Here is a 12227-nt window from a genome sequence, read left to right on the forward strand (position 1 = left end):
TATCATTTGGCCTGGCCTGGCCTGGCTTGTACAGAAAACTAGGCATCTCAGATCTCAAATGTGAATATAACATGAATAACTTAGATTAGCCCATAAGCATCTTTCAAATTCAACAGAATTTCCAAACTGAAAGAAATCATGGAAGTGTAATTATAAAACAGTTTTGACAAACTAATATTAAAAACAAGATCTACATATGAACAAAACAAATTTTTCTTTTTTTCCTACTTCACTTGTGTAAGCAACATCACTTTGAAGGTTTGTATCTCCAGATGTACAGCTCATTTTTATTCAAGTTTGTACCACTCTCCAAGCCAAATGTCATTAAGACTAATATAGTAGCTTTCCCTAAAAGTCATCATAAGCACATTAAAAAAAAAAAAAACATAATTTATTCGTAGCTCATAAATTCCTTTCTTTCTTATTGGTGCAAGTCCATGATCCCTTTCTGTTGGGAATTCATCACCTGGCCACCAGGAGGAGTCAAAGACAACCCAAAGCAGAGCTTTAAGTATCCTTCCCTTACCCTCCCAGTATTACGTATAGCCAAGAACAGGAGAAAGAAGTAAGAGAGAAAGTATGGTAAAGAGGTGCAAACTAAAACTGCCACCCACTGGGTGGGTGCATGGACTCCTACCAACAAGATTAAATTATGTTTTAAGTTGGTGAGAGTCCACAATGCCTTGATGTTGGGAACTAACACACAAGCTGTGGGGTCCACAAAGGAAACAGGTGGGAAAAAAAAGAAAGAAAGGCAGGCACCTATTTACCAGGAACCACAGCCCAAAGAACTTTCCTTCCAAAAGCTGCCTCTGCTAAGAAAAACCCATCAAAATGATAAAATTTGATATGTAAAGATGATCAAATTGCCACCTAGCAAATGTTGTCTACTGACCCTTCATTCTTAAAAACCCAAGATGTAGAAAAAGAGCGAGTTGAATAGGCTGTCATTCACCAAGATGGCGATTGACCCGCCTCTAAGAAAACCCTAAAATCGAACTCTTAAACCACAGACAGAAGTGGCCTTCTGACTTGTACATCTACCTGAAAAACAGAACAAACAAACTTGAGGACATATGGAATCTGTAGTAGCCTACAAGGAAAATATTAATGTCCTAACTGCATTTAGAATATTTAGTAATTTCCACTTTCATGATTTTGGAGTGGGACATAATAAGGCACCTCTATCTTTCCCTGCTCCTAGACGAGGCAAAGAAATACAGGGTGAGTAAGGGAAGTAGGATGGATACTTAAAGCTCTGCTTTGGGGTGTCTTTGTCTCCTAATGGTGGCCAGGTGATGAATTCCGAACAGTAAGGAAATGCGGACTCTCACCAACTTAGAAAGAAATGTAATTTATTGACATTTTAGCCAAAATACTGAACCAAGTCCACTTTAGAGGACTATGACAGTTTAACATTGAATAAACTTTGTTTAATGACATAATAGTGAAGTTATTAGTTTTTCCAAGATGATGCAGTGTATACAAGGTTAATATTGATTGTTTTTTGTAAAATATCAGGTAAATAAAAGTGTGCATAGTATTTGAATATGCTAAGTTAGTAGGTATTACTCTGGATGTGAGAGTGAGACATAAGGACTTCACACAGCATGACAAACCACATTCAGATATCGGCTATCAAGTTCAGCTACAGAGCTTAATGCTTTGACATCAATAGGATTAACTGCCATGCAAGTGTGTTAGATAAAGCACATACATTACAGCAGGCAGCAAGATCATTCTGCAAGCTTTGGATTTGTTACCTTTGGCTGTAACTACATGTCACATTTCCTGATTTGATCTTTCTAGAAATGAGGGGAGACGGGTATAAGAGGCAATGGAAAAAAACTACAGTGTAAATAAAATGCTCTACCTAAACATTTCTCATACTGAGGATCAGCTTGTTAGGGACCAGAGCTTAAAGGGACATTGAACCCAAATTATTTATTTCATGATTCAGATAGATCATGCAATTTTAAGCAACTTTCTAATTTACTCCTATTATCAAATTCTCCTGGTATCTTTATTTGAAAAGCCAGAATGTAAGTTTAGATGCCGGCCCATTTTTGGTGAACAACCTGGGTTGTTCTTGTTGATTGGTGGATAAATTCACCCACCAATAAACAAGTGCTGTCCAGTGTCTGAACCAAAAATTGTCTGGCTCCTTAGCTTAGATGCCTTCTTTTTCAAATAAAGATAGAACGAGAATGAAGAACATTTGATAATAGGAGTAAATTAGAAAGTTGCTTAAAATTGCTGCTCTATCTGAATCACAAAAGAAAAAAATTGGGTTCAGTATCCTTTTAAAGGGATATTAAACCCAAATTTGATGATTTCATGATTCAGATAGAACATGCCATTTTAAGCAACTTTCGAATTTACTACATTTAGCAAGCGCTACCCAGAAAGTTGCTTAAAATTGCATGTTCTATCTGTATCATGAAAGAAAAAATGTGGGTTTCATATCCCTTTAAAGACCATAGCAGGTCTTCAAGTCTCCAAATAAGCTGTTAGGTACAATATCAGCAACAACATTTACTAAGCTACTCTCAGTATATCATCTAATATTTACATAACATTAGTAAAGGGACATGAAACCCAAAATGTTTCTTTTGTGGTCCAAATCCAACATACAATGTTAAACTACTTTCCAATTTACTTGTACTCTTACTACTCTTGTTATCCTTTGTTGAAGGAGCTGCAATTTACTACTGGAAACTATCTGAACACATTGGGCTCCATTTATTAAGCAGCAGATGCTGATTCAGAGCCCTGAAATGGAAGTTAAGAACCTCTCAGCCACCTAAAAGGTGACGGATTGAATTGATCCCGATCCGATACTATCGGGATGATTGACAGCCCCTGCTAGCGACCGATTGGCTGCCAATGAGCAGGGGGCGGTATCGCACGCATTTCTGGATATATACGCAGACAGCGTATGTTGTCCGCATTTAGTAATCTCCAGCGGACATGATTCCCTATAGCGACTCATGTTCGCTCGACACATGATAAATCAACCCCATTGGGTGAGCCAATGACAATAGGCATATGTGTGAGGCTACCAAAAAACAACTCACTCCCAGAAGTGCATTTCTGCTCCTGAATCTACCTAGGTATGCTTTTCAACAAAGGATATCAAGAGAACAGAGCAAATGAGACAAAATAAGTAAACTAGAAAGTTGTTTAAAACTGCAAACTTTATCTGAATCACAAATTTTAGTTTTGACTTAATTGACCCTTTAATAATCAAAATTGCAAAATTGGGGGGAAGAGGATTGAGTAGATCCCTCTGCATTTCTTTGGAGCTAAACAAACAAAGTTTCAGCAATAAATATATATATTATTATGAAAGCAGTTTTAAGTCAAATACACAACTAATAATAAAACATAACGATACGATGCTTTGTAATAGCAATAACGTACAAGTAATTACCTGAGTAATGGGCATAATTCTGCATAGTCTACAAGCATAAAAGACAGGATTTGTTCATTGGTGAAAGCTACAAAGAAAGTGACTTACGCAAGTAGATTTCCTGGGGAGGACAAAGATCGTTCTTCTTTCCTGCTTCCATCAAATGGATTCCCAAAAGAGCGTTTACGAAGCATTGTTTTTACCAAGATCTGGGCAGAAATAAAACCAATATGTTGATATAAAGTGTAAAATAGCAGCAGACACAAGAAATCAATAATAAAAGCTGTCAAAATTTAGGTCAGATTACTGAAATTCTAGAGTGTAATTACTACAGATACTAAAAGTGTTTAATTTAATATCCCACATCAAAAAATGTTTAGGGGTCTATTTATATATGTGCGGACAGACATGATCCGCTATAGCGAACCATGTCCACCGCACATCGATAAATGCTGTCTGTCCGCCATCTGTCCGCTGTCGGCATTTATCATTGCACCAGCAGTTCTGATGAACTGCTGGTGCAATACCCTCCCCTGCAGATTCACGACCAATGGGCCACTATCAGGGGGTGTCAATCAGCCTAATCGTACATGATCGGGCGGACTGCTATATGCCGCCTCAGAGGCGCTGTATGAGTATAGGAGCAGCAGTCTTAAGACCGTTGCTTCTTAACTCCTGTTTCCGACGAGCCTCAAGGGGAAGGAAATAAGGGGAACAGGGGCCATTCGGCCCCCTTGTTAAATAGACAAATTAGATGACTTTTTAAACCTAAAAACATTTTATCAATAAAATTCTATGAACTGCTAGCAGCAATGTTGTCTTTCTTTTCCAGTTAAGTTTATCACAGCAGACATTACTACACGCTTGCTCTGCCACCAGTCACAGCTCTCACACGTCGTATTAACATGGATAAAACAATACAGGTAATAACTGGGGTATAACAGATAGACATCTATCTAAATGTGCATAAATAAAAAGAGAGAAGCGCTCAACCTGGAAACGAACAATAGCATAATAGCTTGCTCTATGGCTAGTTACCACCCAAGAAGCAGCCTCTTTTTGCTCAGCGTGTGCCTTTCACAGAGAAAAACTTTCCTGAAGCATATCAGTCTGATCCTGACTTCACAGTACAGTCCAGCCCCGAAATACCAGGCAATCCTTCTCTGAACGAGAGAAACAGCAAAACCCCAGACGTACGTTTCGGCCTATTGTGGGCCTCGTCAGTGAGGTGCAGCCATATTCCTCTAGGCACACTGAGCAACGGGTCCACGTCTGGATTCCCGCATCACACTTAGGGAGACTTCCCAAAATGTCATAATTTGCATAAATAAAAAGAGAGAAGCGCTCAACCTGGAAACGAACAATAGCATAATAGCTTGCTCTATGGCTAGTTACCACCCAAGAAGCAGCCTCTTTTTGCTCAGCGTGTGCCTTTCACAGAGAAAAACTTTCCTGAAGCATATCAGTCTGATCCTGACTTCACAGTACAGTCCAGCCCCGAAATACCAGGCAATCCTTCTCTGAACGAGAGAAACAGCAAAACCCCAGACGTACGTTTCGGCCTATTGTGGGCCTCGTCAGTGAGGTGCAGCCATATCCCTCTAGGCACACTGAGCAACGGGTCCACGTCTGGATTCCCGCATCACACTTAGGGAGACTTCCCAAAATGTCATAATTTGCATAAATAAAAAGAGAGAAGCGCTCAACCTGGAAACGAACAATAGCATAATAGCTTGCTCTATGGCTAGTTACCACCCAAGAAGCAGCCTCTTTTTGCTCAGCGTGTGCCTTTCACAGAGAAAAACTTTCCTGAAGCATATCAGTCTGATCCTGACTTCACAGTACAGTCCAGCCCCGAAATACCAGGCAATCCTTCTCTGAACGAGAGAATCAGCAAAACCCCAGACGTACGTTTCGGCCTATTGTGGGCCTCGTCAGTGAGGTGCAGCCATATCCCTCTAGGCACACTGAGCAACGGGTCCACGTCTGGATTCCCGCATCACACTTAGGGAGACTTCCCAAAATGTCATAATTTGCATAAATAAAAAGAGAGAAGCGCTCAACCTGGAAACGAACAATAGCATAATAGCTTGCTCTATGGCTAGTTACCACCCAAGAAGCAGCCTCTTTTTGCTCAGCGTGTGCCTTTCACAGAGAAAAACTTTCCTGAAGCATATCAGTCTGATCCTGACTTCACAGTACAGTCCAGCCCCGAAATACCAGGCAATCCTTCTCTGAACGAGAGAAACAGCAAAACCCCAGACGTACGTTTCGGCCTATTGTGGGCCTCGTCAGTGAGGTGCAGCCATATCCCTCTAGGCACACTGAGCAACGGGTCCACGTCTGGATTCCCGCATCACACTTAGGGAGACTTCCCAAAATGTCATAATTTGCATAAATAAAAAGAGAGAAGCGCTCAACCTGGAAACGAACAATAGCATAATAGCTTGCTCTATGGCTAGTTACCACCCAAGAAGCAGCCTCTTTTTGCTCAGCGTGTGCCTTTCACAGAGAAAAACTTTCCTGAAGCATATCAGTCTGATCCTGACTTCACAGTACAGTCCAGCCCCGAAATACCAGGCAATCCTTCTCTGAACGAGAGAATCAGCAAAACCCCAGACGTACGTTTCGGCCTATTGTGGGCCTCGTCAGTGAGGTGCAGCCATATCCCTCTAGGCACACTGAGCAACGGGTCCATGTCTGGATTCCCGCATCACACTTAGGGAGACTTCCCAAAATGTCATAATTTGCATAAATAAAAAGAGAGAAGCGCTCAACCTGGAAACGAACAATAGCATAATAGCTTGCTCTATGGCTAGTTACCACCCAAGAAGCAGCCTCTTTTTGCTCAGCGTGTGCCTTTCACAGAGAAAAACTTTCCTGAAGCATATCAGTCTGATCCTGACTTCACAGTACAGTCCAGCCCCGAAATACCAGGCAATCCTTCTCTGAACGAGAGAAACAGCAAAACCCCAGACGTACGTTTCGGCCTATTGTGGGCCTCGTCAGTGAGGTGCAGCCATATCCCTCTAGGCACACTGAGCAACGGGTCCACGTCTGGATTCCCGCATCACACTTAGGGAGACTTCCCAAAATGTCATAATTTGCATAAATAAAAAGAGAGAAGCGCTCAACCTGGAAACGAACAATAGCATAATAGCTTGCTCTATGGCTAGTTACCACCCAAGAAGCAGCCTCTTTTTGCTCAGCGTGTGCCTTTCACAGAGAAAAACATTCCTGAAGCATATCAGACGTACGTTTCGGCCTATTGTGGGCCTCGTCAGTGAGGTGCAGCCATATCCCTCTAGGCACACTGAGCAACGGGTCCACGTCTGGATTCCCGCATCACACTTAGGGAGACTTCCCAAAATGTCATAATTTGCATAAATAAAAAGAGAGAAGCGCTCAACCTGGAAACGAACAATAGCATAATAGCTTGCTCTATGGCTAGTTACCACCCAAGAAGCAGCCTCTTTTTGCTCAGCGTGTGCCTTTCACAGAGAAAAACTTTCCTGAAGCATATCAGTCTGATCCTGACTTCACAGTACAGTCCAGCCCCGAAATACCAGGCAATCCTTCTCTGAACGAGAGAATCAGCAAAACCCCAGACGTACGTTTCGGCCTATTGTGGGCCTTTCCTGAAGCATATCAGTCTGATCCTGACTTCACAGTACAGTCCAGCCCCGAAATACCAGGCAATCCTTCTCTGAACGAGAGAAACAGCAAAACCCCAGACGTACGTTTCGGCCTATTGTGGGCCTCGTCAGTGAGGTGCAGCCATATCCCTCTAGGCACACTGAGCAACGGGTCCACGTCTGGATTCCCGCATCACACTTAGGGAGACTTCCCAAAATGTCATAATTTGCATAAATAAAAAGAGAGAAGCGCTCAACCTGGAAACGAACAATAGCATAATAGCTTGCTCTATGGCTAGTTACCACCCAAGAAGCAGCCTCTTTTTGCTCAGCGTGTGCCTTTCACAGAGAAAAACTTTCCTGAAGCATATCAGTCTGATCCTGACTTCACAGTACAGTCCAGCCCCGAAATACCAGGCAATCCTTCTCTGAACGAGAGAAACAGCAAAACCCCAGACGTACGTTTCGGCCTATTGTGGGCCTCGTCAGTGAGGTGCAGCCATATCCCTCTAGGCACACTGAGCAACGGGTCCACGTCTGGATTCCCGCATCACACTTAGGGAGACTTCCCAAAATGTCATAATTTGCATAAATAAAAAGAGAGAAGCGCTCAACCTGGAAACGAACAATAGCATAATAGCTTGCTCTATGGCTAGTTACCACCCAAGAAGCAGCCTCTTTTTGCTCAGCGTGTGCCTTTCACAGAGAAAAACTTTCCTGAAGCATATCAGTCTGATCCTGACTTCACAGTACAGTCCAGCCCCGAAATACCAGGCAATCCTTCTCTGAACGAGAGAAACAGCAAAACCCCAGACGTACGTTTCGGCCTATTGTGGGCCTCGTCAGTGAGGTGCAGCCATATCCCTCTAGGCACACTGAGCAACGGGTCCACGTCTGGATTCCCGCATCACACTTAGGGAGACTTCCCAAAATGTCATAATTTGCATAAATAAAAAGAGAGAAGCGCTCAACCTGGAAACGAACAATAGCATAATAGCTTGCTCTATGGCTAGTTACCACCCAAGAAGCAGCCTCTTTTTGCTCAGCGTGTGCCTTTCACAGAGAAAAACTTTCCTGAAGCATATCAGTCTGATCCTGACTTCACAGTACAGTCCAGCCCCGAAATACCAGGCAATCCTTCTCTGAACGAGAGAAACAGCAAAACCCCAGACGTACGTTTCGGCCTATTGTGGGCCTCGTCAGTGAGGTGCAGCCATATCCCTCTAGGCACACTGAGCAACGGGTCCACGTCTGGATTCCCGCATCACACTTAGGGAGACTTCCCAAAATGTCATAATTTGCATAAATAAAAAGAGAGAAGCGCTCAACCTGGAAACGAACAATAGCATAATAGCTTGCTCTATGGCTAGTTACCACCCAAGAAGCAGCCTCTTTTTGCTCAGCGTGTGCCTTTCACAGAGAAAAACATTCCTGAAGCATATCAGTCTGATCCTGACTTCACAGTACAGTCCAGCCCCGAAATACCAGGCAATCCTTCTCTGAACGAGAGAAACAGCAAAACCCCAGACGTACGTTTCGGCCTATTGTGGGCCTCGTCAGTGAGGTGCAGCCATATCCCTCTAGGCACACTGAGCAACGGGTCCACGTCTGGATTCCCGCATCACACTTAGGGAGACTTCCCAAAATGTCATAATTTGCATAAATAAAAAGAGAGAAGCGCTCAACCTGGAAACGAACAATAGCATAATAGCTTGCTCTATGGCTAGTTACCACCCAAGAAGCAGCCTCTTTTTGCTCAGCGTGTGCCTTTCACAGAGAAAAACTTTCCTGAAGCATATCAGTCTGATCCTGACTTCACAGTACAGTCCAGCCCCGAAATACCAGGCAATCCTTCTCTGAACGAGAGAAACAGCAAAACCCCAGACGTACGTTTCGGCCTATTGTGGGCCTCGTCAGTGAGGTGCAGCCATATCCCTCTAGGCACACTGAGCAACGGGTCCACGTCTGGATTCCCGCATCACACTTAGGGAGACTTCCCAAAATGTCATAATTTGCATAAATAAAAAGAGAGAAGCGCTCAACCTGGAAACGAACAATAGCATAATAGCTTGTTCTATGGCTAGTTACCACCCAAGAAGCAGCCTCTTTTTGCTCAGCGTGTGCCTTTCACAGAGAAAAACTTTCCTGAAGCATATCAGTCTGATCCTGACTTCACAGTACAGTCCAGCCCCGAAATACCAGGCAATTCTTCTCTGAACGAGAGAAACAGCAAAACCCCAGACGTACGTTTCGGCCTATTGTGGGCCTCGTCAGTGAGGTGCAGCCATATCCCTCTAGGCACACTGAGCAACGGGTCCACGTCTGGATTCCCGCATCACACATAGGGAGACTTCCCAAAATGTCATAATTTGCATAAATAAAAAGAGAGAAGCGCTCAACCTGGAAACGAACAATAGCATAATAGCTTGCTCTATGGCTAGTTACCACCCAAGAAGCAGCCTCTTTTTGCTCAGCGTGTGCCTTTCACAGAGAAAAACTTTCCTGAAGCATATCAGTCTGATCCTGACTTCACAGTACAGTCCAGCCCCGAAATACCAGGCAATCCTTCTCTGAACGAGAGAAACAGCAAAACCCCAGACGTACGTTTCGGCCTATTGTGGGCCTCGTCAGTGAGGTGCAGCCATATCCCTCTAGGCACACTGAGCAACGGGTCCACGTCTGGATTCCCGCATCACACTTAGGGAGACTTCCCAAAATGTCATAATTTGCATAAATAAAAAGAGAGAAGCGCTCAACCTGGAAACGAACAATAGCATAATAGCTTGCTCTATGGCTAGTTACCACCCAAGAAGCAGCCTCTTTTTGCTCAGCGTGTGCCTTTCACAGAGAAAAACTTTCCTGAAGCATATCAGTCTGATCCTGACTTCACAGTACAGTCCAGCCCCGAAATACCAGGCAATCCTTCTCTGAACGAGAGAAACAGCAAAACCCCAGACGTACGTTTCGGCCTATTGTGGGCCTCGTCAGTGAGGTGCAGCCATATCCCTCTAGGCACACTGAGCAACGGGTCCACGTCTGGATTCCCGCATCACACTTAGGGAGACTTCCCAAAATGTCATAATTTGCATAAATAAAAAGAGAGAAGCGCTCAACCTGGAAACGAACAATAGCATAATAGCTTGCTCTATGGCTAGTTACCACCCAAGAAGCAGCCTCTTTTTGCTCAGCGTGTGCCTTTCACAGAGAAAAACTTTCCTGAAGCATATCAGTCTGATCCTGACTTCACAGTACAGTCCAGCCCCGAAATACCAGGCAATCCTTCTCTGAACGAGAGAAACAGCAAAACCCCAGACGTACGTTTCGGCCTATTGTGGGCCTCGTCAGTGAGGTGCAGCCATATCCCTCTAGGCACACTGAGCAACGGGTCCACGTCTGGATTCCCGCATCACACTTAGGGAGACTTCCCAAAATGTCATAATTTGCATAAATAAAAAGAGAGAAGCGCTCAACCTGGAAACGAACAATAGCATAATAGCTTGCTCTATGGCTAGTTACCACCCAAGAAGCAGCCTCTTTTTGCTCAGCGTGTGCCTTTCACAGAGAAAAACTTTCCTGAAGCATATCAGTCTGATCCTGACTTCACAGTACAGTCCAGCCCCGAAATACCAGGCAATCCTTCTCTGAACGAGAGAAACAGCAAAACCCCAGACGTACGTTTCGGCCTATTGTGGGCCTCGTCAGTGAGGTGCAGCCATATCCCTCTAGGCACACTGAGCAACGGGTCCACGTCTGGATTCCCGCATCACACTTAGGGAGACTTCCCAAAATGTCATAATATGCATAAATAAAAAGAGAGAAGCGCTCAACCTGGAAACGAACAATAGCATAATAGCTTGCTCTATGGCTAGTTACCACCCAAGAAGCAGCCTCTTTTTGCTCAGACGTGGACCCGTTGCTCAGTGTGCCTAGAGGGATATGGCTGCACCTCACTGACGAGGCCCACAATAGGCCGAAACGTACATCTGGGGTTTTGCTGTTTCTCTCGTTCAGAGAAGAATTGCCTGGTATTTCGGGGCTGGACTGCACTGTGAAGTCAGGATCAGACTGATATGCTTCAGGAAAGTTTTTCTCTGTGAAAGGCACATGTTGAGCAAAAAGAGGCTGCTTCTTGGGTGGTAACTAGCCATAGAACAAGCTATTATGCTATTGTTCGTTTCCAGGTTGAGCGCTTCTCTCTTTTTATTTATGCAAATTATGACATTTTGGGAAGTCTCCCTAAGTGTGATGCGGGAATCCAGACGTGGACCCGTTGCTCAGTGTGCCTAGAGGGATATGGCTGCACCTCACTGACGAGGCCCACAATAGGCCGAAACGTACGTCTGGGGTTTTGCTGTTTCTCTCGTTCAGAGAAGAATTGCCTGGTATTTCGGGGCTGGACTGCACTGTGAAGTCAGGATCAGACTGATATGCTTCAGGAACGTTTTTCTCTGTGAAAGGCACATGTTGAGCAAAAAGAGGCTGCTTCTTGGGTGGTAACTAGCCATAGAACAAGCTATTATGCTATTGTTCGTTTCCAGGTTGAGCGCTTCTCTCTTTTTATTTATGCAAATTATGACATTTTGGGAAGTCTCCCTAAGTGTGATGCGGGAATCCAGACGTGGACCCGTTGCTCAGTGTGCCTAGAGGGATATGGCTGCACCTCACTGACGAGGCCCACAATAGGCCGAAACGTACGTCTGGGGTTTTGCTGTTTCTCTCGTTCAGAGAAGAATTGCCTGGTATTTCGGGGCTGGACTGCACTGTGAAGTCAGGATCAGACTGATATGCTTCAGGAAAGTTTTTCTCTGTGAAAGGCACATGTTGAGCAAAAAGAGGCTGCTTCTTGGGTGGTAACTAGCCATAGAACAAGCTATTATGCTATTGTTCGTTTTCAGGTTGAGCGCTTCTCTCTTTTTATTTATGCAAATTATGACATTTTGGGAAGTCTCCCTAAGTGTGATGCGGGAATCCAGACGTGGACCCGTTGCTCAGTGTGCCTAGAGGGATATGGCTGCACCTCACTGACGAGGCCCACAATAGGCCGAAACGTACGTCTGGGGTTTTGCTGTTTCTCTCGTTCAGAGAAGAATTGCCTGGTATTTCGGGGCTGGACTGCACTGTGAAGTCAGGATCAGACTGATATGCTTCAGGAAAGTTTTTCTCTGTGAAAGGCACATGTT

At 44.2% G+C, this 12227-nt stretch overlaps 1 protein-coding gene across 1 annotated transcript in view; it reads right to left on the reverse strand.

Annotated features, from left to right (window-relative positions):
* The window catches only part of CAMKK2 (calcium/calmodulin dependent protein kinase kinase 2), a 490619-nt gene that overhangs the window by 46435 nt on the left and 431957 nt on the right, over nucleotides 1–12227 (reverse strand). The window contains exons 15-16 of the mRNA XM_053701737.1: nucleotides 3521–3621; nucleotides 1764–1805 (exon numbers count right to left, since the gene is read on the reverse strand). Coding sequence (XP_053557712.1) covers nucleotides 1764–1805; nucleotides 3521–3621 — 143 coding nt within the window. The remainder of the gene's footprint in view (nucleotides 1–1763; nucleotides 1806–3520; nucleotides 3622–12227) is intronic.

Source organism: Bombina bombina, chromosome 2 (genome assembly GCF_027579735.1).
Source record: "Bombina bombina isolate aBomBom1 chromosome 2, aBomBom1.pri, whole genome shotgun sequence".
In the NCBI taxonomy this organism is placed as follows: domain Eukaryota; kingdom Metazoa; phylum Chordata; class Amphibia; order Anura; family Bombinatoridae; genus Bombina; species Bombina bombina.